The sequence below is a fragment of the Carcharodon carcharias genome, chromosome 8 (assembly GCF_017639515.1).
Source record: "Carcharodon carcharias isolate sCarCar2 chromosome 8, sCarCar2.pri, whole genome shotgun sequence".
Lineage (NCBI taxonomy): Eukaryota > Metazoa > Chordata > Chondrichthyes > Lamniformes > Lamnidae > Carcharodon > Carcharodon carcharias.
The window spans coordinates 17,178,358-17,205,093 of record NC_054474.1 but is presented as its reverse complement, the minus strand read 5'-3'; the positions used below and the strand labels follow the sequence as shown (position 1 = coordinate 17,205,093).

The 26,736-nt window shown below is 45.9% G+C and overlaps 1 protein-coding gene across 1 annotated transcript; it reads right to left on the bottom strand.

The window, feature by feature from the left end:
- Nucleotides 1–13,159: 13,159 nt before the first annotated feature.
- Nucleotides 13,160–26,065, bottom strand: LOC121281407 (neuropeptide Y receptor type 2-like). The gene is made up of 4 exons (XM_041194350.1): nt 25,988–26,065; nt 24,078–24,192; nt 22,440–22,590; nt 13,160–14,348 (listed from the first exon to the last, which is right to left on the bottom strand). The coding sequence occupies exons 1-4, from the start codon at nt 26,063–26,065 to the stop codon at nt 13,160–13,162; spliced, it is 1,533 nt and encodes a 510-aa protein (XP_041050284.1).
- Between the last annotated feature and the right edge of the window lie 671 nt (nt 26,066–26,736).

Genomic DNA, 26,736 nt, shown 5'->3' with positions numbered 1-26,736 from the left:
GCTGTTTGTAATCACTCGTCTACTTCCCCAGCAGGAACCATGCCTTTTAATTTACAAAAAAATCTCATTATTGATAATTCCAAATTTAAAATATGTTTCTCTGCAGTTTCCCTCCTGTTTAGTTGGTGAGCTGTACTCATTATCTCATGTTAAGCTACTTCCTGGTGGCTTGCAATCAATTGCTGGAGTGTGAGATTGGTCAGAGAACAAGTCAACAATCTTCCAGTATGGGCACATCTGTCAAAAAACACTCCCGCCCATCCAGCCTGCATAGACTTTCCTCCAATGGATCCAACTGCCACTGGGTCTCATTTGAGTCAGAGTCAGTGTCTGTGGAACTCATACACCAGTAAGAGTCAGTATCTGAGGAACATGTACCCCAGTGAGAATCAGTGTGTGGAACCCGTACCCAGTGAGAGTCAGTGTGTATGAGACCCGTACCCCAGTGAGAGTCAGTGTGTGTGGAACCCATACCCCAGTGAGAGTCAGTATGTGTGGAACCCGTACCCAGTGAGAGTCAGTGTGTATGAGACCCATACCCCAGTGAGAGTCAGTGTGTGTGGAACCCATACCCCAGTGAGGGTCAGTGTGTGTGGAACCCATACCCCAGTGAGAGTCAGTGTGTGTGGAACCCATACCCCAGTGAGAGTCAGTGTGTGTGGAACCCATACCCCAGTGAGGGTCAGTGTGTGTGGAACCCATACCCCAGTGAGAGTCAGTATGTGTGGAACCCGTACCCCAGTGAAAATCAGGGTGTGGAACTGTACCCTACTGAGAGGCAGTGCGTGTGGGACTTGTATCCCATTAAGAGGGTGTCTGTGGAACAGTGCTGCCCAAGGAGTGTTTGTTGGTAACACTAAATAAAGGGAGCTTTACTCTGTATCTAACTCCGTACTATACCTGCCCTTACAGTGTTTTATCGGGACAGTGTAGAAGGAGCTTTACTTTGTATCTAACCCCATGCTGTACATGTCCTCGGTGTGCTTTAATGGGACAGTGTAGAGCTTTACTCTGTATCTAACCAGTACAGTACCTACCTATGGAGTGTTTAATGGGACAGTGTAGAGGGAGCTTTGCTCTGTCTAACTGATACTGTTTATGCCCCAGGTGTGCTTGATGGGACGGGCTACCTGTCATGGTTGGGCCTCTGATAGGAAAATAAAGTGTCACAAAATGAATATAATTCAAATGACGGTGCACACAAAAAAAAATTTAATACTTTCTCAATACAATAACATGATTCTTAAAACATGGAAATAATTTAAAGGTTGAATAAACAGTTAACTTTGTAAAGCAGTTGGCAGATGACATTGACAGCTCTGGTCTGGGAGTGACAGGACCTTGGCTGATGCATCTGGTCAGCACAGATCGAAGCTGGAATTGCACACAGAGGCACTGAACTTGGAATTGGATGATCTCGCAGTGGTTTTGTTACTGGATTTATAATCCAGGGAACGCAAGACAAAGTCTCATCACGGCAATTTCAGAATTCAAACACAATTCAAAACAAAAATTCTGGAAAAGAAACTGCTCTTGGTAAAACTGATTGGATTGACATAAAAATCCATCCGATTCCCTCAAGTCCTTTAGGGAAGGAAATCTGCCATCCTTATCCAGTCTGCCCCATATGTGGCTCCAGATCCACCTCAGAGTGCCTGATTCCTAAATCCGTGTGAAAAGGCCTAGCCAGAGACGCAGATTGTATCAAACCTGCTATCAAGGAGACAGTTCACCACCACATTCTCAGGGTAACTAAGGATGGGCAATAAATGTCATTTGCTACCTTTTCCAGTATTGCATACACCTCAAGAATGAATTAAGAGGCTGGCATTGAGACTGGGCAGTGACCTTGTGTCTTGAGTACTGGGCAGTGACCCTCAGGAGACTTACTGAGCAGTGACCCTGTGTCTAAACATACGGGGCAGTGACCCTCAGGCCAGACATACTGAGCAGTTCTGCCCGGGCAGCTCCTAGTTTGACCTCTCATCCAACCAGCTACAATTTCTCACTCCATCTATTGCCATCGATTGAGATTCTTGGCCTCAGTATCTCTGACCTCAGGTGGAAGTCCAGCAACTGCTTCTGACAATTGGGAGGCTCCCATTTCTGAATCACTGGCCCTTTGGCATGCGCTGAATTCGCTGACCACAGCCAAGAAAGTAGCAGTTTCTACCGCTGAGCTCAGCTCCAGAGGCGGGGGTGGGGGAAGAGAGTAAATCAGGCTGTAACTGAACCCGTGACCAATGTCCTCTGTCACTAACTGACTACACCTCTTCATGAAGAAACATCATTATAGCTATACAGGACCTTGGTGAGACCACACCTGGAGTTTTGTGATCAGTTTTGGTCTCCTTACCTACGAAAGGAAATACTGGCTATAGAGAGAGTGCAGCAAAGGTTTATCAGACTTATTCCTGGGATGGCAGGACTGTCATATGAGGAGAGATTGGGCTGACTAGGCCTGTGTTCACTGGAGGTTAGAAGAGTGAGATGAGATCTCAATGAAACATATAAAATTCTGACAGGGATGGACAGACTGGATGTAAGGAGGGTATTTCCCCTGGCTGGGGGGGTCTAGAACAAGAGGAACATGTGGTTAGCATGGGTGTACTTAGAACCTGTCCTGGTTAAGCATGATGGCCCTTAACGTTTCCCGGAGAGTGCTTGGATGGTCAGAGATTAGTGTGCTGAATTAGTGTGCCTCTTAGCTTGAACCATGGAGGAAACTGGTCCACACTAGAATGCTAACATTGCAAGGGGCAGTGGGTGCCTCCAGCAGTGACTGCTCCATGGCCAGCTTTAGCTGAAAGTGAGGTCCCGGTGTCTGGTGGAGCCCTGCAATAGAGTCCGCAGAGGGTGTCACGCATCGTTGTCGTCTGCTGCACCATTTACAACGTGCGCTGCAACTGGTGAGGAACTGGCTGAGGAGGAGATGGAGGAGCTGCACGTCTCCGATGAAGACGATGCCAACGGGGATGAGGATGAGGAGCTCCTCGGTGATGGGGGTGATAGGATGAGGCCCCTGCACTAGCTAGATGAGGCAGGCACACTCGGGAGGCCCTCATTGCTGCTAGGTTCGTGGAGGATGATGACGATTTGCAATGAGGAGACACTATATTCACATCGCATCTGTGAAAGTTTGACTCCGGACTGGCTGACGACAGCGTGAATACCCTCTGTGAGAATGCTCCTGTCGTGGAGATACAGTGGAGGCCCTAACAGTTGCTTGATTGTAGAAGGACAATGACAACATGCAGCAAGGACACTCCATAAATCTTCACCTAGCCTCCGAGAATGTCTGACTCCTGCCTGGTCAAGGGCAGATCGCTTGCACTCTGTGATCAGGGTCATATCATAGACACGCAGCCATGAAACTTTAGAAGCATCTGATGCTTTGTCCGCCTTCACCACCTGAGCCCTTCAGGAGCTGGTGCACAGCATCAGTGGTCACGGATGCTGAAGAGATGGAGGCCAGCCCCACCTTAAAAAGGTCCTGAGAGCACACCGAGAGAATGAGAGAACTCTCTGGCGCCTGCCCACTACATTCTGGCAGCAATGACCAGTGCCGCTGAGGTGCGGGTATCAGTAATGTCTCCACGGAGTGTGAGGTTGGACCATCACTCTGGTCCGGAGGCTGCACAGAGCACAGGAGGGCCTGAACTGAGACACTTGCCTTAATCTTGCGCAGAAAGGTTTCACATCTGAGTAACATGAACACTGTTCATCAGAACAAGGAACCACAGGCAGCGGGACATTCTTGGGAGTTTATTGACAATAGTGAACAGTGTGTACAAATGATTAACACCCGTGCCCAGGCTGTGCAATGACATCTTCTTAACTGTTTGGTCAGAATTCCACATTGGCCCCAAGCCCTAAACCCTCCCTCGGGAGCCAGTGCCTAGCAGCCTGAGTCACCTCGTGGAAATGACCTCTGTGCCCTTTAGCACAGCACAGAGGGGTTTCCTGTGGGAGCTGCTGCTGCACACCCTTCACTTCCTTGTCCTGGCCCACCGCCCGGACACGGCCTAGCGTGCCTTGTTGCTATCCGGTGGTGGAAGTCCCCAGTGGGGGGGGGGGGGGGGGGGGGGGGGGGGGGGGGGGGGGGGGGGGGGGGGGGGGGGGGGGCCTCTATGGGGCTGTCCTCTCACTTTCCATCGGGGACCTGGGGTGGAGGGTGTTGCACGCAGCAGTCCCATACAACTGCAGAATGTGTCGGTTCACGGCCTCCCAAGCGACCTATGCTTTTTGCGGCCTTGTGGAGTCCGTAGGCCATGTTTACATAGGGTGCTGTAGGCTGCACTCCCTTTTCAGTTATTTAAAAAGCCTTTTATTGATGTTTTGTTTGCACTTCAGCCCCACACTCCTGATCTACGGGCGCCCAGTGTGGAAGGGGGGCGGGGGGGAAAGAGAGAGGAGGACCTCCTCGTGCACCTGCTCCTGGGCCTGGCCAAGTTGGTCATTAACAGGTCCAGGCAACGGGCGATCTGGGGGGGGGCATCCGACCCGAGTGTCTGTCCCTCTTCTGCGGCTACATTCACAGCCAGGTGTCCCTGGAGAGGGAGCACGCAGTGTCTGCCGGCACCATCAAGGCCTTCCATGCCCGGTAGGCACCGCGGGGACCAGGGTACTTTACCGACACCTTTAATCACATTTTTATTTAATGTTTGTAAGTTTCCTTTAAAAGTTGTCTTTGTTTTTTTCTCAGTCTCCCTAATTTAAGGGGCTGTGTTTATTTTGTTTCTGATTTTGTTAATTTAGTTTGCTTGGTTGACTCAAGAGAGTTAATTCTTCTTAACTTTCCGAACCCTGCCCCTGCATCTTGGTGCTCCCTGGAAATCCACAATGGAGGTAGAGGCAGCCTGCTGACTGCAACGCCCTGTCTGTGATGACCTTGGTGGGCATCCTCTGGAGGGCGGAGGCCTGGAGGGTCCCGGCCTGCTTTCGGGGTCCTGCTGTATGGCAGTGGCACCCTCCTCAGCTTCTGGAGCTGGAGCTGCTGAGGTCACTTGAAGGGGGAATTCAGATGGACAGAAAACTCTGAGTCAGCTGGGTGGATGGCCCCCAGAGTGTGCACCTACTGGTCCTCCTCCCTATGAATGCCCCAGGCTGACTCCTTGAGAAGAGGCAGCTGAAGTGAGATCAGACTACCCTGCCCCTCTCGCATACATGCTATGGCTTCAGCGATGGAGTTCAGCCCGCACAGCAGTGTAGGAGCAACGTCCTGGACCAAGGTCTCCACGGCAGCCACCATCCTACCAATGTTGACCTTAGTGCATTGGCCGGCGCTATCACCTCAGCCTGAAGGTGGACGGACTCTTACATCGTGCCTGGCAATCTGAGGAGTGCCTGATGTTCCCGAGCTTGCCTTTGCAGCTCCAGCAACTGTGACATGACTAAGTCCAGAGGCTCGTCACCTGACTCGGACTCAGCAATGTTCTGGCCTCCAGCAGTCCTCCGAGCGCTGGACACCTGGGAAGTCCCTCCTGCCCCCTGCTGTGGATCAGACAGTGCAACACCCTCACCAGATTGTGATCCCAAGGTTATGGTAAAGCTAGGTCCCGCCGAGGTGTATGTCTCTGTGCTGGTGGAAGGTGTGGGTGAGCGCCGTGACGGGACTTCAAGGAGGGTGCCTTCAGATTCCTCTTCCGAGGTGTCTTCGGGGCTTGACTGGAGGCCCTGGGTCATGGACTCCCTCGGCTGTTTCCCAGATGTGCCTGCGGGAGCAAGGGGAGATGATGCACGGCAGTGGCCTGTGAAAGAGGACACATTACTCACAGAATGGTTATCTGATGGATGTTGCTCTGCTGGATCCTTACTGGGTCGAGCACCGCCAACTTCACCATCAGCACAGGACCAGTCTAGATCATCGCTGGCCAGCTGGATGGCTCTGTTTTCAAAGTCAGTGAGAACCTTGATCTCAGGCATTCCTCCACCGGTCTGCGACCTCTCCCTGTTGTTGTGTGCCAGCTTGTCCTGCATGGATAGAGATGGAGAGAGTGTAAGCAGGACACTTGCCAGGCCAGATGATAAGTATGCCTGGCGTGTGTGGGTAGTGAGTGGTTCCATGGACAGGATGAGGACAATGAGGATGTGTGTGTGAAAGAGTGAATGGTGATTTCCCTTCAACCGGCAGTGTGAGGACCCCGTGGATGTGAGAGTGCGACAGTTAAGACTGATGAGAACAGTGATTTACCCTGGCGGAACGGAGGAGATCACTCATTCTTTCATGGCACTGGGTGTCTTTCCTCTTTTGAAGGGCATTGGCGCTGACCACCTCCTAAGCCAGCTCCGTGCTGTTGCTACGCATCCTGCTGCTGGGGCTGGGGTAGAGGACATCCCGGTGGGCCTCCATGGCTTCCAAAGTCCACTCGAGGGACGTGTCGCTGACCCTGGAGGCTGCAGTCTCCTTCATTGGCTGGGCCACGTCTTCCGTGCAGCAGTGGTGGTCTGGAAACGGGTTTGGGACGATACGACGTGAAAACCCGCCATCGCAGACGTTACGTTTCACCCGCCCGCTACCACACTTAGTGCAAATCTGGGTCGATTCCACCCCAAGCCACTGAATATATTTAAGAAGGTAATAGATAGATTTTTGGACTCCAAAGGCATCAAGGGGTATGGGGAAAGTGCAAGGGTACAACGTTGAGATAGAGGATCAACTATGATCATACTGAATGGCGGAGCAGGCTCAAAGGGCCGAATGAATTACTCCTGCTCCTATTTTCTATGTTAAGCAAGTGATCAGGAGCTATGAAAATCGGAGGTTGTAGGATTCTGTATTGGAGTTGGTAGTTTTATAGTTTTTTTTTAATTTTAAAATTCTGTGATGCAGAAGCCACATCATATAAAAGTCAAAGAACAGAATGGATAGCTATCTTTTTTTTTGCAAATATATCCAGATCTTTGTTTGATGAGCTCAGTAGGGTCCAATAACCGTTACTAAAAAAAATTACAACGGCTTAATTGTACCTTCAATCAATTTAACATGACAGCTTGTGAACAAAAGAAAAATCAAGATTGAGAAAAAGCCACTGGACAGAAACTGTCATGGCATGTCTGGAGAGGGGAGAGGGCATTTAATCGGGCAGAGGAGTGGTGGGTGAGCATCCTGCCACCTTCCTACTGCCACCTCATTTCAGTCCAGGGCAGGAGGACTCGCGATGGGCCTTCTCACCCCCAACGCCAATTGAGGCCCTTAAGTGAACAATTAATGACCTTTAAGGGCCTCATCTCACTACTGCTGGCGTCACCATGCGGGGAACACGGCAAACAAACCTGCGTGGGCTGCTTGTCATCTCCCAGTTAGGGGGGGGTGCTTGGCGTTGAGGAGGGGGATGTTCCCTTCTTCAAAAGGGGCTCAAATGCTTGATCGGAGGACCCAGCAAAAGGAACTTTGCAGAGGGTGGGAGGGGCTGCTGAAAACCAAACCCCTGCCCTTGCTGCTGACCACCCCCTACACCTCCCAACCCTGCGAAACCCCTCCCACCAGTGCTTACCTGGGCTCTGGGTCGTTCCACAATGCTGGGCCTCCAATGGATGTCGTTCAGGCAGCAGCCACAGCCATTCTAGTGGTGCTGCTGAGCCAAAGAGCTGCCAACCTCCAATGGGCCAGCAGCTCTCAACAGGCAGGGCCTCTGTTCCCGCTATCCTGATCCCTAAGAAACAGGGAAAGGCCCACCGCTGGCCTATCAACTACCTGATAGCCTGCTGAATCGCGAGCCAGTCTCCAATGGAGGCAAGGCAGATCTTTCGCTGGCTCTCCAGCCAGCAGGTGAGATCCCTGTTGCCTCCACAACATTCCACCAATTAACTCTCCCATTGAAGCTCATTCCTCTACTGTCCTGACTCTCCTAATGCAACGTGCCCCTCTAGTTTCCTAAAACAACAGCAAGATATTGCAGATGCTGGAAAATTGAAATAAAATGTACTCAGGCAGGTCAGGCAGAATCTGTGGAGAGAGAGAAAAAAAAAGTGCTAATGTTTCTCTTGAGTTTCCAACGACCAATAGGGAGAATCCTCCAGGGCAATCCCAACCTTCGCTACCAAGGACAGAAATGAATAACCTCTGAAAATAAACAACACACGGTTAGTCGCATACCCTGAGAGGCTACAGAGAAGATTCACCACAATGGTTCCAAGGTTGAGAGATTTTAGCTACAAGGTTAGGTTGGAGAAGCTGGGGTTGTTCTCGTTGGAGCAAAGGAGATTGAGGGGAGATTTGATAGAGATGTCCAAGGTTATGACAGGTTTAGTTAAAGTAGACAAAGAAAAGCGATTCCGATTAGCTGATCGTACAAGGACTAAGGGGACACAGGTTTAAGATTTTGGGTAACAGATGCAGTGGAGGGAGAATATGTGAGGAAGAAGTTTTTTTTATATATACAGCGAGTGGTAATGACCTGGAACTCACTGCTCACGAAAGTGGTGGAAGCAGATATGGTCAATGATTTATAAAGGAAATTTGATAGGAACCTGAGGGAAATAAACTTGCAGGGCTACAGGGAGTGCGTGGAAATGGGACTGACTGGATTCCTCTACAGAGAGTGGGCTTCGACCCAATGGGCTGAATGGCCTCTTTCTGTGCTGTAATGACGCTACTCCATCACTGAGATATTGACACTTGGGCAGGAAGAGAATCCCAGGGTATAATTAAAGGCTCCTCAGGCAAAAATCCAGGGAAGTGTAACTCTACAACTCTCCTAGTCTCTGGGTGTATCTGAATCCCTCGTGCCAACTCCGAACTGACCTGGCAAACTTATCACCTGCAAACTGACCATAATGGTTTACCTGCGACAGCTAAGAAATGGAATCTGCGGAGATCACTGTCAGGGAATGAGGGCGGGTAGAAGAAGGGGAGCTTTGGAGCAGGTATGGGGTGGGGGGAGATAGGGTAGCATGCAAGATGTCAGGGAGACAAGATAAAGGAGTGATTTTTGAGATGTCAAGCTTGGGCTTCACAAACTTGAGTATTGCTGAAAAAAAGAGACACATCAAAGCTTTTCGTCTTGCACTCAGCAGAACACCAAAATACCAATATAAGGAGCAAACAACAATTTATGCTGTATGAAAAGAGAGTGCTGATTGATTGGCAAGTGGACACCGATTGCCATAGAGAATGCACCAATTGATTGTGACAGGCAGTTAACTGCCCAGCATTGTTTGACGTTTAAACCAGGTATCTTGACCCTAATTGGTCAAGGCATTGCCCTGAGGAATGAGTCAGCAAATGGTTTTGTTTAGCTGAAACAGGCATAATGTGTGTATGTGTTCTTTTTGTTTACAAAGAACAGGACCCTGTGCATTAACATATGGAGCGTCCACCACACACAAATGCACCACACCGTGAGCCCAACTGCCAATCTTAAATTGGTTGTCTGCATAATTCTTAGCACACTGAAGATTATTTAGCAAATGTCCAACCGTGGGATCATGGGAAGCCATAGATAATTGCACTGCAGCACCACATCATGGTGCACTAGACCCGCCACCATTGCGTCAATCAGTATTCATTGAACTTATGAGCTCAGCAACTCACGCAGTTGAGTTCAGTTTTAATGACACCATGTATGCCCAAATAGTTGGTGTTGCCATTGGATCCCCTCTAGGCTCAGCTCTTGCAAACATCTTTGTTGGGTTCCATGAGAAACGTGTCTTTGATGGAAAGACACCTAGCCTCCTACCCCTTGCACATTTCTGATATGTGGATGGTACATTTGCTATATTTAAATCCGCAGCTGCATGTAATAATTTCCTGTCATGTCTTAATGGGCTCTATCCTGCGCTCAAATTCACCTTTGAAATGTAACAGTCAAATCAACAACCCTTCATTAGTTGAGAAATCTGCCAGGGAGTTCTCTACCATGGTCTACCGCAAGCCTACCTTCACTAGTCAACATACGCATTGGGACTCTTACAGTTCCACACTATAAGATTGGCCTTATCGGCAGCCTTGTAAATAGGGCCCAGGCCATTTGCTTACCATGCAAGCTGGATGCTGGAATAGAGCGCATGAAAGGCATCCTGTGGGATAACAGCCACCCTGATCAGGTCATTTCGTTCTGTATATCACGTAAACTTGTGAACAGGCCTAAGGCCATCACTTTCGGTTCTGAAAAGTGCCCAGTCTACCTCAGATTTCCCTGGAAGGGCAAGGTATCTCAAAAATTTGAGCAATAGGTGAAGTTAGCTGTTTCACGCTGCTGCTATGCAGTAGCAACACAAGTGATATTCGCCACTAACAGGATGTTGCCATCAAGCCAAAAAGATGTTCTGCCTGTCACACAAATGAGTAATGTGGTCTATAAATTTCAGTGCCAGTGTGATGCTAGGTATGTAGGCCATAATACATCCCAAAGACTGGAGGATCGTATCAAACAGCATGTCCCAGCCTCTGTTTGCAATTGCCAAGGTACAGACAGTACTCAGTCAGCCCCTGCTTGCAAAACTCAAAACACAGTGTCCAACATTAGATGTGATTCCACGACTGGACAACATTTGCTAAATAACCCTGTGTGCTAAGAATTATGCCAACAACCAATTTAAGATCGCCAGTCGAGCGTGTACTGGAAATAACATATATTAATACACAGGGTCCCATTCTTCGCAGACAGAAAGGATTGTTAAAAATATAAAAAGAGGGGTCATTGTTATTTCAGACTGTTCCAATTTAGCTGTGCACTGCCTAATACTAAAGCCAAACTGCACTTTTAAACTGTTTGAATTCAAGAGAGATTTAGTCACCAGGGAAAAACTCAGTAAATAGCATTGAACTTTATTGATTATAAGCAAGTTTTAGAAACTTATCAACTAACTAACAGGGGCAGAATATAGGTGAAGTATACTTATCAATGAAGCTCTACCAACTCCATGCTTTCAAATGGGTGATCATTCTAAGAGAAGTGTACAACAACTTGAACACCTCAGAGAAAACGTCACTGTCGCCAAGAAGCACTACAGCTTTCTTGGTTTTCTTCTGGCAGGGAATCCGTCACTGAACCAGTCTCAGTACGAACCACTTTCAATACTCATCTGCCCTGAAGTTTATCGGAAACGATCTTCGCGCTGAAAGGATACTCCACCATCCCCGAAGATTGAAACCGGTTCTTCCACATTTGATGTGCACAAAGATGGTTCCTGCAACCCTTTTTTTTTTAATACTCAAAGGATGTTGTAAGCTGACCCTAGCCAAGTTGTTGGAGATGGCTAACTGGTCTATAATTTGTCAACAACGTGATAAGAGTTAACTCCGTTGTTTCTAGCTAATTACGCACATTGACTTAAAGTTAAGACAATGCCTTCCATTAAACTATGTCTCTTATCTTGATATCTTTACAGGAGTCCCATTCATTAAGACAGACTCAAGACAGAGGCTAGGAATAGTGTGACAAGTAACCCACCTCCTGACTCACCAAAGCCTGTCTACCGTCTACAAGGCACATCAGGAGTGTGATGGAATACTCTTCACTTGCCTAGATGAGTGCAGCTTCCACAACACTCAAGAAGCTGGACACCATCCAGGACAAAGCAGCCCACTTGATTGGCACCCCATCCACAAACATTCACTCCCTCCACCACCGACACACAGTAGCAGCAGTGTGTACCACCTACAAGATGCAATGCAGGAGTTCACCAAGGCTCCTTCGACAGCACCTTCCAAACCCACTACCATCTAGAAGGACAAGGGCAGCAGATAGATGGGAACACCACCACCTGGAAATTCCCCTCCAAGTCACTCACCACCCTGACTTGGAAATATATCGCCATTCCTTCACTGTCACTGGGTAAAAATCCTGGAACTCCCTCCCTAACAGCACTGTGGATGTACCCACACCACATGGACTCCAGCAGTTCAAGAAGGCAGCTCACCACCACCTTGTCAAGGGCAACTAGAGATGGACAATAAATGCTGGCCCAGCCAGCGAAACCCACATTCTGTGAATGAATAAAAAAAAAAATAAAAAACAATCAAGGATAGTGTGTGTTCCTGAGAGGGAAGGAGCCCAAGGCTTATCCCATTTCTTTCCCAGCTGTTATACTACTTTAATTTTCTCATAAGAAAAGCTAATGAAGGAATACAGAAATAACATATAGTGACTTCTAATTAACTACTGATTATTAATTACTTATCCTTCAACTGTAACTTAATTGAGGTACACTATTTGGTCAATCATCTATTACTAGTCAGTGGCTGCTTCATAATACAGTTTTAAGTTAGTTTGTTGTGAAAGGTTAACAACATCAAAATGGCTTATCTCAGATCTTATTTCTTAAATCAAAAAAATAGCGTTTAACCCTGTTGGCTTATTACAATGAATATAACTTAAATAAACCAGAAAACGGTTGGGTTACACTAAAATCTAGTACCCAGACTTACTTACAGCATATTGCACCTGTTTCAGCTAAACATAATGAGTGACAACCATTCGCTGACTCATTGTTCAAGGCAATGCCTTGACCAAGCAGGGTCAAGCTGCCTGGTTTAAATTTCAAACAATGCTCGGCAGTTAACTGTCAGTCACCATCAATCGGTGCATTCTCCATGGCAACGCCTCTACCAGAGTCCACTTGCCAACCAATCAGCACTCTCTTCTCATACAATATAAATGGTTGTTTTCCACATATTGGTATTCTTGCAAAGTGTCCTGAAGAGTGCAAGACAAAAAGCTTTGACCTGTCTCTCTTTTCAGCACTACTCAAGTTCTGTACTGCCAAACAATTATTTGCTTCAAAAACTAACAGATTGTAGGAAAAGGGACAACCTGAAGACCAGAGAGAAATTTATATGGAAGAAAAATATATTCCATTTCTGAAACCTCAATAATATCACTCAAAATGATATCAATTGTCTTGTCAGTTGTCAAAATCCTGGAGCTCCATCTCCAATAGCAGTGTGGATGTACTGCAATAGCTCATGAGGGTGGCTCAGCACCACTTTCTCAAGAGCAATAAGGGACGGGTAATAAATGCTAACCTTGCTCACACTCATGAATAAAAAAAAGATCAACGACAGGTGTGGGAAGGGTTACTTAACATATTACTCCATTAGACAATTCCGGCTTAATCGGACAATGTCCAACACCGACCAGAAGGGAACTGGAAGCAGCCTATTCCACCCTAGCCACCATCAACACTTCTCACTGTACAACAGATGAACAACCCACTAAACATCTGTGGGTGCATGCCTGTTCGCATCCCTACAATTGCAAAGGTTGCCATTGTGAGCTTCTACCCTAAAAGGATGCAGCCTCGCCTTGACTGAAGTCTCCATGTTGAGATTCTCCACGTGATGGTTGCAACGGAAAAAGAGGATGAACCCGTTGCGATAGTTCTTGTTCATCCAGCCATACAGTAGGGGATTAGCAAAGGTCGAGCACATGGCCAACACGTGAAAGATGGTGTAAAGCAGCTTGTATTCCGTGAACTTAAAGAGGCGCTTGTCCAAGTCGCTGACCAGCTGGAAGGTGTGCAGGGGCAGCCAACACACTGCAAACACCACTACCACCATCACAAGCATCTTGGTGGTTTTCCTCCGCCTGTAATGGCTGTCACTCCGTGCACAAGGGCTAACGTGGTTCTTTAGCTTGATCCATATTCTAATGTAGGCATAACTGATGATTCCCAAAGGCAGCACGTACTGTAGGATGAACATTGAGATGCTGTAGATGGTTCCATCGCGAGTGTTACCACTGGGCCATTTCTCCGAGCACACGACAATCTGCAAGTTGATGGGTTGCAAGTCGATGATCTTGTATTCTCTGAAGATGGCCAACGGCCCAGCAAGGACAGCCGACACCAGCCAGGTCATGGAAATGGTGATGAAACTGAACTTCTTGGAAATCCGGCTGTCTAAATGGAAGACGATGCATCGATGGCGGTCCAGAGCGATCACTGTTAGAGTTAGAGTAGAAACGTGGACACTTAATGCTTGGGCGTAAGGGACCAGGTGGCAAAGGACAGCTCCGAGTTTCCATTCATCCAAGAGAGTATAAACCAGGGTGAATGGCAAGCAGAGTGTGTCCACCATGAGATCAGCCAAGGCTAGGTTGGCAATGAAGAAATTGGTGACAGTGCGCATGGTTTTGTACTTCACAATCATGTAAATCACCAGGGAATTTCCTACCAACCCCAGGAGGATGATCAATGCATAAGCTATAATGAGTGTGATCTGAACGCTCAGCAGCTTGGTACTCTCAACCATGGATGGGTAGACTTTGTTTTTGGACTGCCCAATGGTCATCGACTGCCACTCACTGGAAATGTTCCACTTTCGCCCTTCCACAATCTCGGTTCCATTGCCTGCACTGGTCGGATGCATCATGAGCTGTTCTGAATTGACCTGGTACTGCTCCCTGTGAATAACGAGGACAAGGTTAAAGTTCAGAACAACCGAGACGGAATTTTCTGAAGCGGGGCATCGTGTGACATGCTCCGTTAACTAGGCTTGCTCCTTCACATTTTAGCTCAAAATCCATTTGCACCGTTAACTTGCTGGAAGTGTGAAGTGATAACACCGTGGTGAAGGCGTCTGTGGAGAAAGAAACAGAGTTAATGTCTCGAGTCCGCATGACTTTCCAGAGCTAAAAAGTAGAAATGTGATGGATTGTACACTGTTTAAAAGGGGTGGAGCAGGTGGAGCAAGATAGAAGGTTAGGGATAGGTTGGAGTTAAGGAAAGATTGACAAAAAGATGTCATGGACACAGGTCAAAGGGAGTGTTAACGGTAGTGGTAAAGACTAAAGAAGGTGCTGATAGTGGCATAAAGGTAAGATAACAGGATGTGTTAATAGCAGAACAAGGGCGTGCACTCTGTGTCAGCACAACATAGAAACAAGTGACAGATGGCCTTGTGGTGGGGGAGGGGGGGTTAAGGAGAAATTAATAAATAAATTAATTAAATTTAAATTTTTAAGTATTGGATTTTTTTTAAAAAGGGGTAAAGATGGAGGAGAGAGTTCATAGTCTGAAGTTGTTGAACTCAATGTTAAGTCCAGAAGGCTGTAAAGTGCCTAATCGGAAGATGAGGTGCTGTTCCTCCTGGTCCACTCCTCCGTCACCCTCTACTCCTCAACCCCCTCCTATGGCACAACCCCATGCCCACGCAAAAGATGCAACACCTGCCCCTTCACTTCCTCTCTCCTCACCGTCCAAGGGCCCAAACACTCCTTTCAAGTGAAGCACCAATTTAGTCTACTGCATTCGTTGCTCCCAATGTGGTCTGCTCTACATTGGAGAGACCAAACATAAACTGGGCAACCGCTTTGCAGAACCCCTGCGGTCTGTCCGCAAGAATGACCCAAACCTCCCTGTCGCTTGCCATTTTAACACTCCACCCTGCTCTCTTGCCCACATGTCTGTCCTTGGCTTGCTGCATTGTTCCAGTGAAGCCCAACGCAAACTGGAGGAACAACACCTCATCTTCCGACTAGGCACTTTACAGCCTTCCAGACTGAATATTGAATTCAACAACTTTAGGTCTTGAGCTCCCTCCCCCATCCCCATCCCCTTTCTGTTTCCCCCTTCCTTTTGTTTTTTTCCAATAAATTATATATTTTTCTTTTCCCACCTATTTCCATTATTTTTAAATATTTTAAAATCTTTTATGCTCTCCCCACCCCCACTAGAGCTATACCTTGAGTGCCCTACCATCCATTCTTAATTAGCACATTCGTTTAGATAATATCACCAACTTTAACACCTATGTGTTCTTTTGTTCTATTGTTGGTGACATCTTTTGATGATCTGCTTCTACCATTGCTTGTTTGTCCCTACAACCACACCAACCCCCTCCACTTCTCTCTCTCTCTCTCTCTCTCTCTCTCTGCTCCCCACCCCACCCCCCCCCCCCCCCCCCCCCCCACCCCCACACACCTTAAACCAGCTTATATTTCAACTCTTTCTTGGACTCAAAACTCAAGTTCTGTCGAAGGGTCATGAGGACTCGAAACGTCAACTCTTTTCTTCTCCGCCAATGCTGCCAGACCTGCTGAGTTTTTCCAGGTAATTCTGTTTTTGTTTTGCTGTTCCTCCAGTTTGCATTGAGCTTCACTGGAACATTACAGCGGGCCAAGGATGTACACATGGACATGAGAGCAGGGTGGTGTGTTGAAATGGCAAGCGACAGGAAGATCTAGGTCGTGCTTGCGGACTGAGCGAAGGTGTTTCGCAAAGCGGTCACCCAGCCTGTGTTTAGGCTCCCACCTATCCCTGGCCTTCTATCTTGCTCCACTTGCTCTACCCCATCTTTAACAGAATAAAATCCATCACATTTCCCCTTCTCTTTAGCTCTGAAAAAGAGTCATACTGACTCGAAACATTAACTTTGTTTCTCTCTCCACAGATGCTGCCAGACCTGCTGAGTTTTTCCAGCATTTTCTGTTTTTTTTTTCAGATTTCCAGCATTCGCAGTATTTTGCTTTCGTCTTAATGGAATCAACAATGTATCTCCATAATCAATGTAAGGAAAGAAAAAGCTATAGAGGAAGGAAATGGGATGGATCAAGAGTCAAATCTGGTACAGAAAGAGAAATAGGGGGAAAGAAAAGTTAGATTTAAAGAGAGAGGGAAAATTAGAGACTGAAAGGAAAAGAAGCAAAAAATGAAAAAACTTTAAAATTTGACATTTTTAAAATTGTGAACAATTTACCACCTAAGCAGGTTAAGTTGTTCGATTTTGTACCAGAGAGGTGGATTGGTAGTTATTAATAATTCTCATGCTATTGAAGAAATACTTAAGCTCTTAACTACCAGACTTAACTTTCTCTGGTGACTTTAATGGGTAATTAACGTACAGATCTAGCAAATTCCTCAAAACAACAAGGAGGCTAAGGGCAAGGTGCCAACTGTGTGAAACAAATAGTGGAACTACGTGAATCAACCAACAAGTGCTGAAGGTCTCCTTATCCCCTGAATTTGGACACATATTAGCCATTTCTTCATCGCTGGGTCGAAATCCTGGAACTAACAACACCACACGGGCTCCAGTGGTTCAAAAAGATCGCCTATCACCACCTTCTCAAGGAGCAACTAGGGATGGGCAACAAATGCTGGCCTTGCCAGTGCCACCCATGTACCCCAGAATGAATCAAAAGTAAAAAGCATTGCCAAAGATGGTCACAACTGGAAATTAGATCGAGGAAGAGGGCAGGAACTGCATGCTTATGCAACCTTTTTAATAACATAAAGATAATCTATGCATGAAAACAAGTCGGTATAGTAACAGCAAGAACAACTTGCTGACCCAGAGCTCATTATCGCAGCTCTCAGAAATGCCTCAAAGTGCTTCACCTAAAATTAATTGCTTTGAAGTGCAGCAATTTAGAGTGGCAAATGCAGCCACCATTTACAAACAGCAAGATCTCACAAACAACAACATGATGAAATGGCCAGTTTATCTGCGTTTTGGGGGGGGATGAGAGGGAAAGTATTGGTTGAAGGAGGAAAATTTGATCAGACGCACAGGCGCAATGGTCGCTGTCTAAGACCTTTCTGCCATTGTGCACCAAGGGGCTGGGAAAGGTACAGACCCTTCGGACTGTACGGCTCACAATGAATGTATGCATTGAATACTAATTGTATTATAATTGTATTGAAGCACCTCAGAGTGCAACATGATGCATGTTGGTAACTCCAATACCATTGCACAATCTGACTGTCAGTAAGGCCATATTGAAATGACTGTAATATTCATTGATTGTATTGAAGCACCTCGTGATCCATGTGTAAAAGTTGAATCTGATTATACTTTTTGTGATGGAGATTTGGAAATGTTTTGTAATGTTCTTGCAGGTATTTTATGAATAAAGTATATTTTTCAAAAAAAAACATTGGGAGAGCCTTCCCAATCAAGGCATGGTGAGGGTCTATGGAGTGAAATTTCCAGCATATTTACACCCAGACAAAATTACTGGAAGCAGAAAATTGAGGAAACTCAGAGGCAACTGTGTTCTGCAAATTATTATACTATCCCTGAATTTCCTTGAACGTTTATATCTGTCTATCCATCCTCATCTCCAAACGCCTCTCGGTAATTATAACAGCCCCACCTCCCAGGCTACATAGATCCGAAAGAGCTGGAAAATTAAACTCGGAGTTTTAGTGAAAGGAAACAGACGTTTTTCTGCTGTTTCGTTGCTATTTGAGTGATCTCTGTTTTTATTTTCTCCTCACTGAGACCTGCCCTATATTTTACGTTCCTATCGATGCATTTGTCTGGCCAGCCGTTTGTGTCACATTAAAAATTGAATAGCTTCCCCGGTTGCATACTAATTGTTCAGGAGCTGACTTAAAACTTTAATTTCCACATTTGAAAAAGACGTATCTGATGTGAGTTTGGTACTTTCCTTGAGGCACAAATTGTCTACACCTCTTTTCATTTTTATGAAACACCCATTTTTTATTTCCGGACTATATTAATGAGTGTGGCAGGAAACTTGGATGTAAATGGACTTCAGAAAATCGGCAGACCTTCCAGTTCAACTGCTCAGTTATAACCTCACAGAACATTCCTCCCCAGTCTCTTCATCATCGGGTCTAGAACAGGTACAGCGAGTTTTCGCTGAAGGTTTGGAAAGCTTTTTTTATTTTGTAAAGAGGCGATATAAAATTATTAACATTATTAATTGTTAAATACGAGGCACAATTATAGTTCAAATCTAAGCAGCAGTGTGTGAAATGTAATCGATGCAGCATAGATGCACCAGAATGATATCAGGACTTAAAGGGTTAAACTATGGGGCTAGGCTGCATAGACTAGGCTTGAATTCCCTTGAGTATAGATGATTAAAGGATGATCTAATTGAGGTGTTTAAGATGATTAAAATATTTAAAAGGGTAGTAGGGTGAAACTATTGCTTCTGATGGAGTCCAGAACAAGAGTAGAGCTGGGCCACTCAGGGATGAAGTCAAGGAGAACACTGCACAAAGGGTAATTGAAATCTGGAACACTTAGCCCAGAAAGGTTGTTGAGGGGAGAAGGGTGGAGGGGACGTCAATTGAAAATTAAGAGTGAGGTTGATGGATTTTTTTTGCATTGAGGGCTACGGAACCAAGGTAGGTAAATGAAGCCAAAATACAGATCCGCTATGGTCTAACTGAATGACAAAACTGGCTCAAGAAACTGAATGGCCGCCTCCTGTTCCTATTTAATATATGGGGGTATTTTATACTAAACAACTTTCAGAACAAATGCCTCTCATCTTATACACAAAGTAGATCAGTGTGACACTTCAAAGGGTGATTTAAGTACAACTTGCCATAACTGACTCATATATTCAGCAATACTGTGGATTGTTAACACAAAGGGCTTTTAGGGTATTTAGTTTTAACTTATCTAGAATATAATTCCTGCTGCTGGTTTCCATTATATATTTTTGCAGAATTTGCTGTAGGAGTGAATTGAACTGTGTTTCCCATTCATTAGTTTATGTGTTTAGTTTTTAAACTTATTGTGTGGCTGAATGTGAGTTGATAACAGAGCAGTGAGGGAAACTGGGTATCTGGAACCTTGGTGAACAGAGCTGTGTATCTCCTTAATGAATCAGATAAAAAGTATTGAGAAATGAACAGCACAAGAGCTGAGAAGGAGTGTAAGTTAGAGCGGATGAATTCAATGTCAAATCAGGTACAGAAAGAGAAGGAAAGAAAAATTGGATTAAGAGTGGAAAGCAACAGAAAGGAGAAGCAAAGCGTTGAATTTTATATTTGCTATTTTTAAAATCTCCAAACAATTACTACTTGAAGGAATAATATTTGTAATAGTTAATTTCTGATGCCAGAGAGGTTGTTCAGCGAGAATTAACAATTGTCAAATCCTTAAAATGATACTTACATTTGAAATGCCAAGCTCTAGCTTTCTGTAGTGGGCTTAGTCTCGATCTACAGCTCAAATACAGAAACTTCACACTGCTCAATGTGTTTCGATAGTGAGCCAGATTGGGAGATGCTGTCTTCACAAAGCTAGCTGTGAATCAGTGCATCTTAGACAGCAATTTTGGGGTATTGGTGCTTCATTGCGCTAATTTAACTGCCCTTTGTAGGAAGGTAGTGTACCATGTGTACACAAATAATGTCAAACACCATAAGCCTCACCGATGATTTAACACCAAAATCTAGGCCATTCATTAACAGATCAGCCCATTCTAATGCACTTTTGTTTTGCAATCCACGAGCCCCAGAGCTGGAGTTGCCCCCACACTGTGCCAAATGTCAAAATCCATCCCATCAGCGAGTATTCTCCATCAGTTCTTAAGTGCACTGAGCTGAAAATGAATGGAAGGAGTGAAAATATTATTTCCAGCTAAGCAGAGCTCTCAAAAACATCAGTCAACTGGTCTACGAGGACACCAGCCCGTGCCAATTGGTCAGCACCATGAACACCAGCCCATGCCAATTGGTCAGCACCATGAACACCAGCCCATGCCAATTGGTCAGCACTGTGGGTACCAGCCCGTGCCAATTGGTCAGCAACGTGGGTACCAGCCCATGCCAATTGGTCAGCACCTTGAACACCAGCCCATGCCAATTGGTCAGCACCGTGGGCACCAGACCACACCAGCTGGTCAAGAACCATGGGCACCAGTACCGCGCCAATCAGTCATTCAATTTCAACACAGTCAGTGTGCATTGGAAGCAAATTGATTGCAGTATGGAGTTGTGACTGTGGCAGTTCATGGGTTCATACGCCATTTGCAATCAATTACTTTTTTGTAAAAATTGTGTAATAATTGAGATTAGTATCCACTATCTTTGGATAATCCAGTTGACAAACCACTGGCTGTGGAATAAATTCACTCCCTGGGGATTGTGATATCAGAGTGTAGTTTGTTTGGTTATCAGATGGATTTGAAAGTGAATCATCAGGAAAAGCACGGCCAGGAATTGAACAGGAAGAAATGTAGAATTGAAACATTAAAATCTGTCAGCAATTGAACTGCAAACCCTTCAAAATTCTGATCCAATTCTTTGCTGTCGACTTTTCCAATGCTCTCCCAATTGGCCTTCCAACTTCCACCCTCCATCCACTTGTTGTCATTCAAAATCTCTGTTGCTGTTAACGTAACTCACACCAAGTCTCGTTCACTCATCATCCTGTGCTCTCTGACCTATGTTGTCTCCTGGTTAAGCAATAGCTCAACTTTAAAATTCCCATGGAAGAAAAGCAAAGTGCTGGAAAAACTCAGCATCTGTGGAGAGAAAAGCAGAGTTGATGTTTCAAGACCGTATGACCCTTCTTCAGAAACGGACTCGACACGTTAACTCTGTTTCTCTCTTACAGATGTTGTCGAGACCTGCTGAGTTTTTCCAGCATTTTCTGTTTTTCTTTCAGATTTCCAGCATCCACAGTACTTTTGCTTTTAAAATTCCCATCCTTGTTTTACAAATCCCTCCACGGCCTCACCTTTTCCCTGTCTCTGTAATCTTCTCTCTCTCTGTAATCTTCCCCAGCCCCTGAACTTCCTGTGATATCTGCACTCCTCCAATTTCCTTCGCTTTACCACTGGCCTCCAAACCCTCAGCTGCCTAACTCCTAAACTCTGGAAATCCCTTCCTAAACCCCTCTGCCTCTCGCTACTCATTACCAAACAATATTTCACACAAGAGCATAATGTTCCAGTGAAGAGCTTGGCAATACTTTACTCAATTAAAAGAGATGCAGGTCGTTGTGGTTGTGCAGTATAAATCTCTGCAAAATATGTTATGCATAAGGAATTGGTAACAATGGTGGTGGTGCAATAATGTTCTGGTCAAGAATGAATGGATTAGAGCATAGAGGGAACAGTAATCTGCAACCTAAGATGCACTGAATTTTCAATGGTTCAATTATGATCATTTTGTACCTTTGCTCACTTCCCTTGAAGGGCAGTGGCAAGTGGTGCGAGGATTCACAGGTTGATTAACCGACTGACAAGCCATGATGCAAACAGTGGAGGGGGTGGGGTGACAGTGGTGAAATGGTAATAACACTGGACCAGTAATCCAGGGTCCCGGCCTAATGGTCAGGGGTCATGGGTTCAAATCCCACATTTATACTGAATTAACAAATCTGGGTTTGAAAGCTAGTCTCAGCAATGGTGACCATAACTGTCATCAATTGTTGTAGAAATCCATCCAGTTCATTAATGTCCTTTAGGGAAGGAATCTGCCACCCTTGCCTGGTCTGACCTACATGTGACTCCAGGACCACAATAGTGCGGTTGAATCTGGATTGGCCTAGCAAGCCACTCGGCTCAAGGGCACTAGGGATGGGCAACACACACTGGCCTTGTCAGTGATGCCCACATCCCATGAAAGATTTGTTTTACAAAACCCTTGCATAGGTATGACCATCCTCTTTCCCGCCCCTCAGGAGTGCTAGCCTTAAATGGGGTGACGCTTAATGGGCTCTCACTATCCATATGATAAATAGGGTGGGCATTGACATGCAACACATGCAAAGATCCCACTGAATGTCAATCCAGAGTTCCAGTCTCCACATAATATCTGGAAAGGGGCTCGAAACCAGCACCTTCCGCCTCAGAGGTACCAGGCTCAGAATTGGCTCAAAGAGAAATGGGAGAAGGTAAATGGATAAGAAATGAAGATGGTGTCGACAACCTAAAGAGATAATTGAACAAATGATAAAGGTGATGGGGGGGGGGGGGGGGGGAGACAAGGTGGGAATGTAACAAAGAGAAATACTCATGATGATCGAGAACAGGTCACACGAAGGCTTTTGTTGTAAAGAGAAAAATCTGAAAACAGGGAATAATTAAAGAACTGGAAGATAATGTCTTCTTTTTTACAGTTATGTCATACTTTAAATTACACTTTTTTAAAAAATTCATTCATGGGACGTGGCCTTTGCTGGCTGGGCCAGCATTTATTGCCCATCCCTAGTTCCCTTGGGAAGGTGGTGGTGAGCTGTGGTCGTGGGTTTGGAAGGTGCTGTCCAAGGAACCTTGGTGAATTCCTGCCGTGCATTTGTAGATGGTACACACTGCTGCTAATATGTGTCTGTGGTGAAGGGAGTGAACATTTATGGATGTGGTGCCAATCAAGTGGGCTGCTTTGTCCTGGATGATGTCAAGCTTCTTGAGCATTCTAGGAGCTGCACTCATCCACTCCTGACTTGTGCCTTGTAGGTGGTGGACAAGCTTTGGGGAGTCAGGAGATGAGTTACTTGTCGCATGATTCCCAGCCTCTGGCCTGCTCTTGTAGCCACAGTATTTATATGTCTAGTTCAGTTTCTGGTCAATGGTAACCCCCAGGATGTTGATAGTGGGGGATTCAGTGATGGTAATGCCACTGAACATCAAGGGGTGATTCTCTCTTGTTGGAGATGGACATTGTCTGACACTTGTGTGGCACAAATGTTACTTGCCACTTGTCAGCCCAAGCCTAGATATTGTCCAGGTCTTGCTGCATTTGGACATGGACTGCTTCAGTATCTGAGGAGTCGCGAATGGTGAACATTGTGCAATCATCAGCGAACATCCCCAATTCCGACCTTATAATGGAAGGAAGGTCATTAATGAAACAGCTGAAGATGGTTGGGCTGAGGACACTACCCTGAGGGACTCCTGCAGTGATGTCCTGGAGCTGAGATGACTGACCTGCAACAACCACAACCATCTTCCTTTGTGTTAGGTATGTCTCCAGCCAGTGGAGAGTTTTCCCCATTATTCCCATTACTACAGTTTTGCCAGGGCTCCTTGATGCCACACTCAGTCAAATACAGCCTTGATGTCAAGGGCAGTCACTCTCACCTCATCTCGGGAATTCAGCTCCTTTGCCCGTGTTTGGACCATTTTCCAGCCTTCAATTCTCTGTGGGCGAGTCCAGGACAGGGGGTAGGGGGCGGGGGGGTGGGGTGCGGTGGTATAACTTTAAAATTAGAGCTAGGCTCTTGAGCAGTAATGTCAGAAAACATTTCTCCTCACAAATGGTAATCGGATTCCGGAATTGTCTCCCATCACCAAAAGCTATCGAGGCTGGGCAGGTCAGCTGGATAAGTGAAAACTGAGGTCGAGAGGTTCTGTTGGATACTGAAGAGCCAAGGCGGGTAGATATGGAATGAAGATACGGATCAGCCTCGATCTAACTGAACGGAGGACCAGGTTGGAGGGGCTGAATGGCCTCCTCCTGTTCCCCATGTTCCTCTCCTTTCCCGAAGCGACCGCACACGGCGAGCGAGGTTTCCAATTCACCTGTGCGAGCCTGGACAGGGAATGTCAACGGGCTTTATCACTTCGAGGACGCCTCTCAACTCTAACAGGAACGGAGTCAGTGAAGTCTTGGCAACTACTTCTGCACTTAAGGGAGTAGTTTTGGATAAGCGAGCGAATCAAAGGAGGAATCGCTCCCACGCTCTGGGCTGCTGCACATTCCAGAGGAGCCAGTTTCATATATTATTAATCTGAAGTTGCGCTTCATTTTAACCGCATGGTCACGAATATTCGCACATAACCTTCCACACCAGATTAGTCTCGGATTATAAATATTGGCTGAGGTTCAGTGGAGCTTTCTTTCTGTTCAACAGCTGCAGGACGATGCGGAGAGAGAGAGGGAGGGAGGGAGGGAAGCAGAGAGAGAGAGAGGGAGGGGGAGAGAGAGAGAGAGAGGGAAACATTCCCGTGGTTTAAATTGGAGGCGAGAATTAAAAGTGCTCCCGGACCTCCATTCACAATTCCACAGGCACTCACTCTAAATTCGGCTTCATAACATGCACTTCCAACTGTTCCCCCCACCCCCCCACCCCCCCTCTCCCTCCAGCCCCAGCCGCGGGCAACACAATAGTAAATATCTCCTCGTAAATAGTCACCCATTTATATTAGCATTAATTCACAAGTTGAAAAAAAAATTCTTACCAATCTCCCATCTCTGGCCTGGCGGGCGTCACTGAGACTTCATTCCTGGTTAGGCACCGAGAGGTTTTAGAGGCAAAGAGGCTGCGAGGTGGAAAAGCTGGAGGGAGGAACTTGCTGCCCAGGCAGAGCTGGAGAGCTGGGCTGGCCAGGACCTGCTCATGCACCTGAGCTGGACCCAGTTCTTGAGCACTCCAGAGGGCAGATCCCGCTCACCGCCACAATTATAATTAAAACACTCTTGCATGGATGCTGAAATATCTAATTTTTTTTTAAATAAAAGGAGCTTTATCAATGAATTACGGGAAGCAAGTCTGTCCAGACCACAGTCTCAGGGGCTGCTGTGTCGCCTTATGATTAAATTGCCTCTCCTAAGCTTTTAGAGAGAACGGGGGGGGGGGGGGGAGGAAGAAGGGCGGAGTTTCAATTAAAAGGGAGCTTTTAACATCCCTGGTTTTACTGTTTTTGTGTGTGTCTCTGTCTCTCAGCGATTGCAACCTGGCTCTCTCTTTACACCCGCATTTAAAATAAAACCTACAATACTTCAATGTTGTAAAAAAAATGCTAATTTCTAAAGTCATTAACTTCCTCCAAAAGCGCGGTAATTGGGAGAGGTTCTGCCTTGGGGCACATTTCCAATACAATTTATGTTTTTGCTCCGCTGTTTCATTCAAAGGTTTCTAACGTGGGTGGATATTCGTTTCATTTCATGATTTTTAAGGATCACCATTGCCTCATAGACAGTCTAGGCCCCCGTTGCAAAGCAGACAGTGAGCAGGGAAAGAGACAGAGTGGGGTCACAGACTGAGTGCTGGGAGCTGTTATTGGTGTTAGCAATTCGCTGAAAGCTGCAATATTTATTCAGAATTATTGTCTTCCATCATGAAATAAAGAATCATAGACGAACACAGCACAGAAGAGGCCATTCGGCCCACTGCATCTGTGCCAGCTCTTTAGAGAACTGTGTAATTATATCCCATTCTCCTACTTCTTCCAATCTTCCTCTTTAAGTAATTATCTAATTCTCTTTTGAAAGTTGTTATTGAAACTGCTTCCATCACCATTCCAGGTTGTGCAGTCTGGAGCAGAACAAATCTCTGAATGGTGTTTTTCTTTTCCCCTCATCACATGGCTATTTTACCAATTACCTTAATTCTGTGGCTTCTGATTCTCGGACCTCCTGCCGCTGGGAACAATTTCTGCTTATTTAAGCGATCAAAGCCCATCGTGATTTTGAACACCTCCATCAAATCTCCCCTTACAAGGTGAACAAGCCCAGTTTCGCCACACAACTGAAGTCTTAAATTCCCTTCCACCTAGAATTCCCTTCTGGACTATCTCCACAGTATTGTCCCCTTTCCTAAAGTGCTGTCCCGAAGTGGACCCAGCAAAGGAAGACATTTCCGGCTTTCAGCCAAGTCCGAAATAGTAATTTATAAAAGTTTGGCATAATCTTTGTTTTAAACTCTTCATAAGGTCAAGGGACCTGGTTGCTTTATTAACACCTTCATAGATTTTGTTTTATTTGTTCATGGGATATGGGCCTCACTGGCTGGGCCAGCATTTATAGTCCATCCCTAATGGCCCTTGAGAAGGTGATGGTGAGCTGCCTTCTTGAACTGCTGCAGTCCATGTAGTGTAGGTTCACCCGTGGTGCTGTTAGAGAGGGAGTTCCTGGTTTATGACCCAACGACAGTGAAGGAACGGCGATATATTTCCAAAGGGAAGGCAGTGGCATAGTGCTATTGTCACTGGGCTAGTATTCCAGAAACCCAGGTTCAAATCCCAACACGGCAGTTGGTGAAATTTAAATTCAATAAAAATCTGGAATTAAAAGTCTGATAATGACTATGAAACCATTGCCGATTGTTGTAAAAACCCACTAATGTTCTTTAGG

Excerpts from the sequence above, each read along its gene's own strand:
- LOC121281407 (XM_041194350.1), bottom strand. The coding sequence starts at position 26,065 with ATGGGCTTTGATCGCTTAAATAAGCAGAAATTGTTCCCAGCGGCAGGA. Across the intron at positions 24,193-25,987 it reads TCAGAAGCCACAGAATTAAG|GCTCGCACAGGTGAATTGGA; the intron begins GTAATTGGTAAA and ends TTCCCTGTCCAG. Across the intron at positions 22,591-24,077 it reads CCAACCTGGTCCTCCGTTCA|GTTGTCGACACCATCTTCAT; the intron begins GTTAGATCGAGG and ends TTATCTCTTTAG.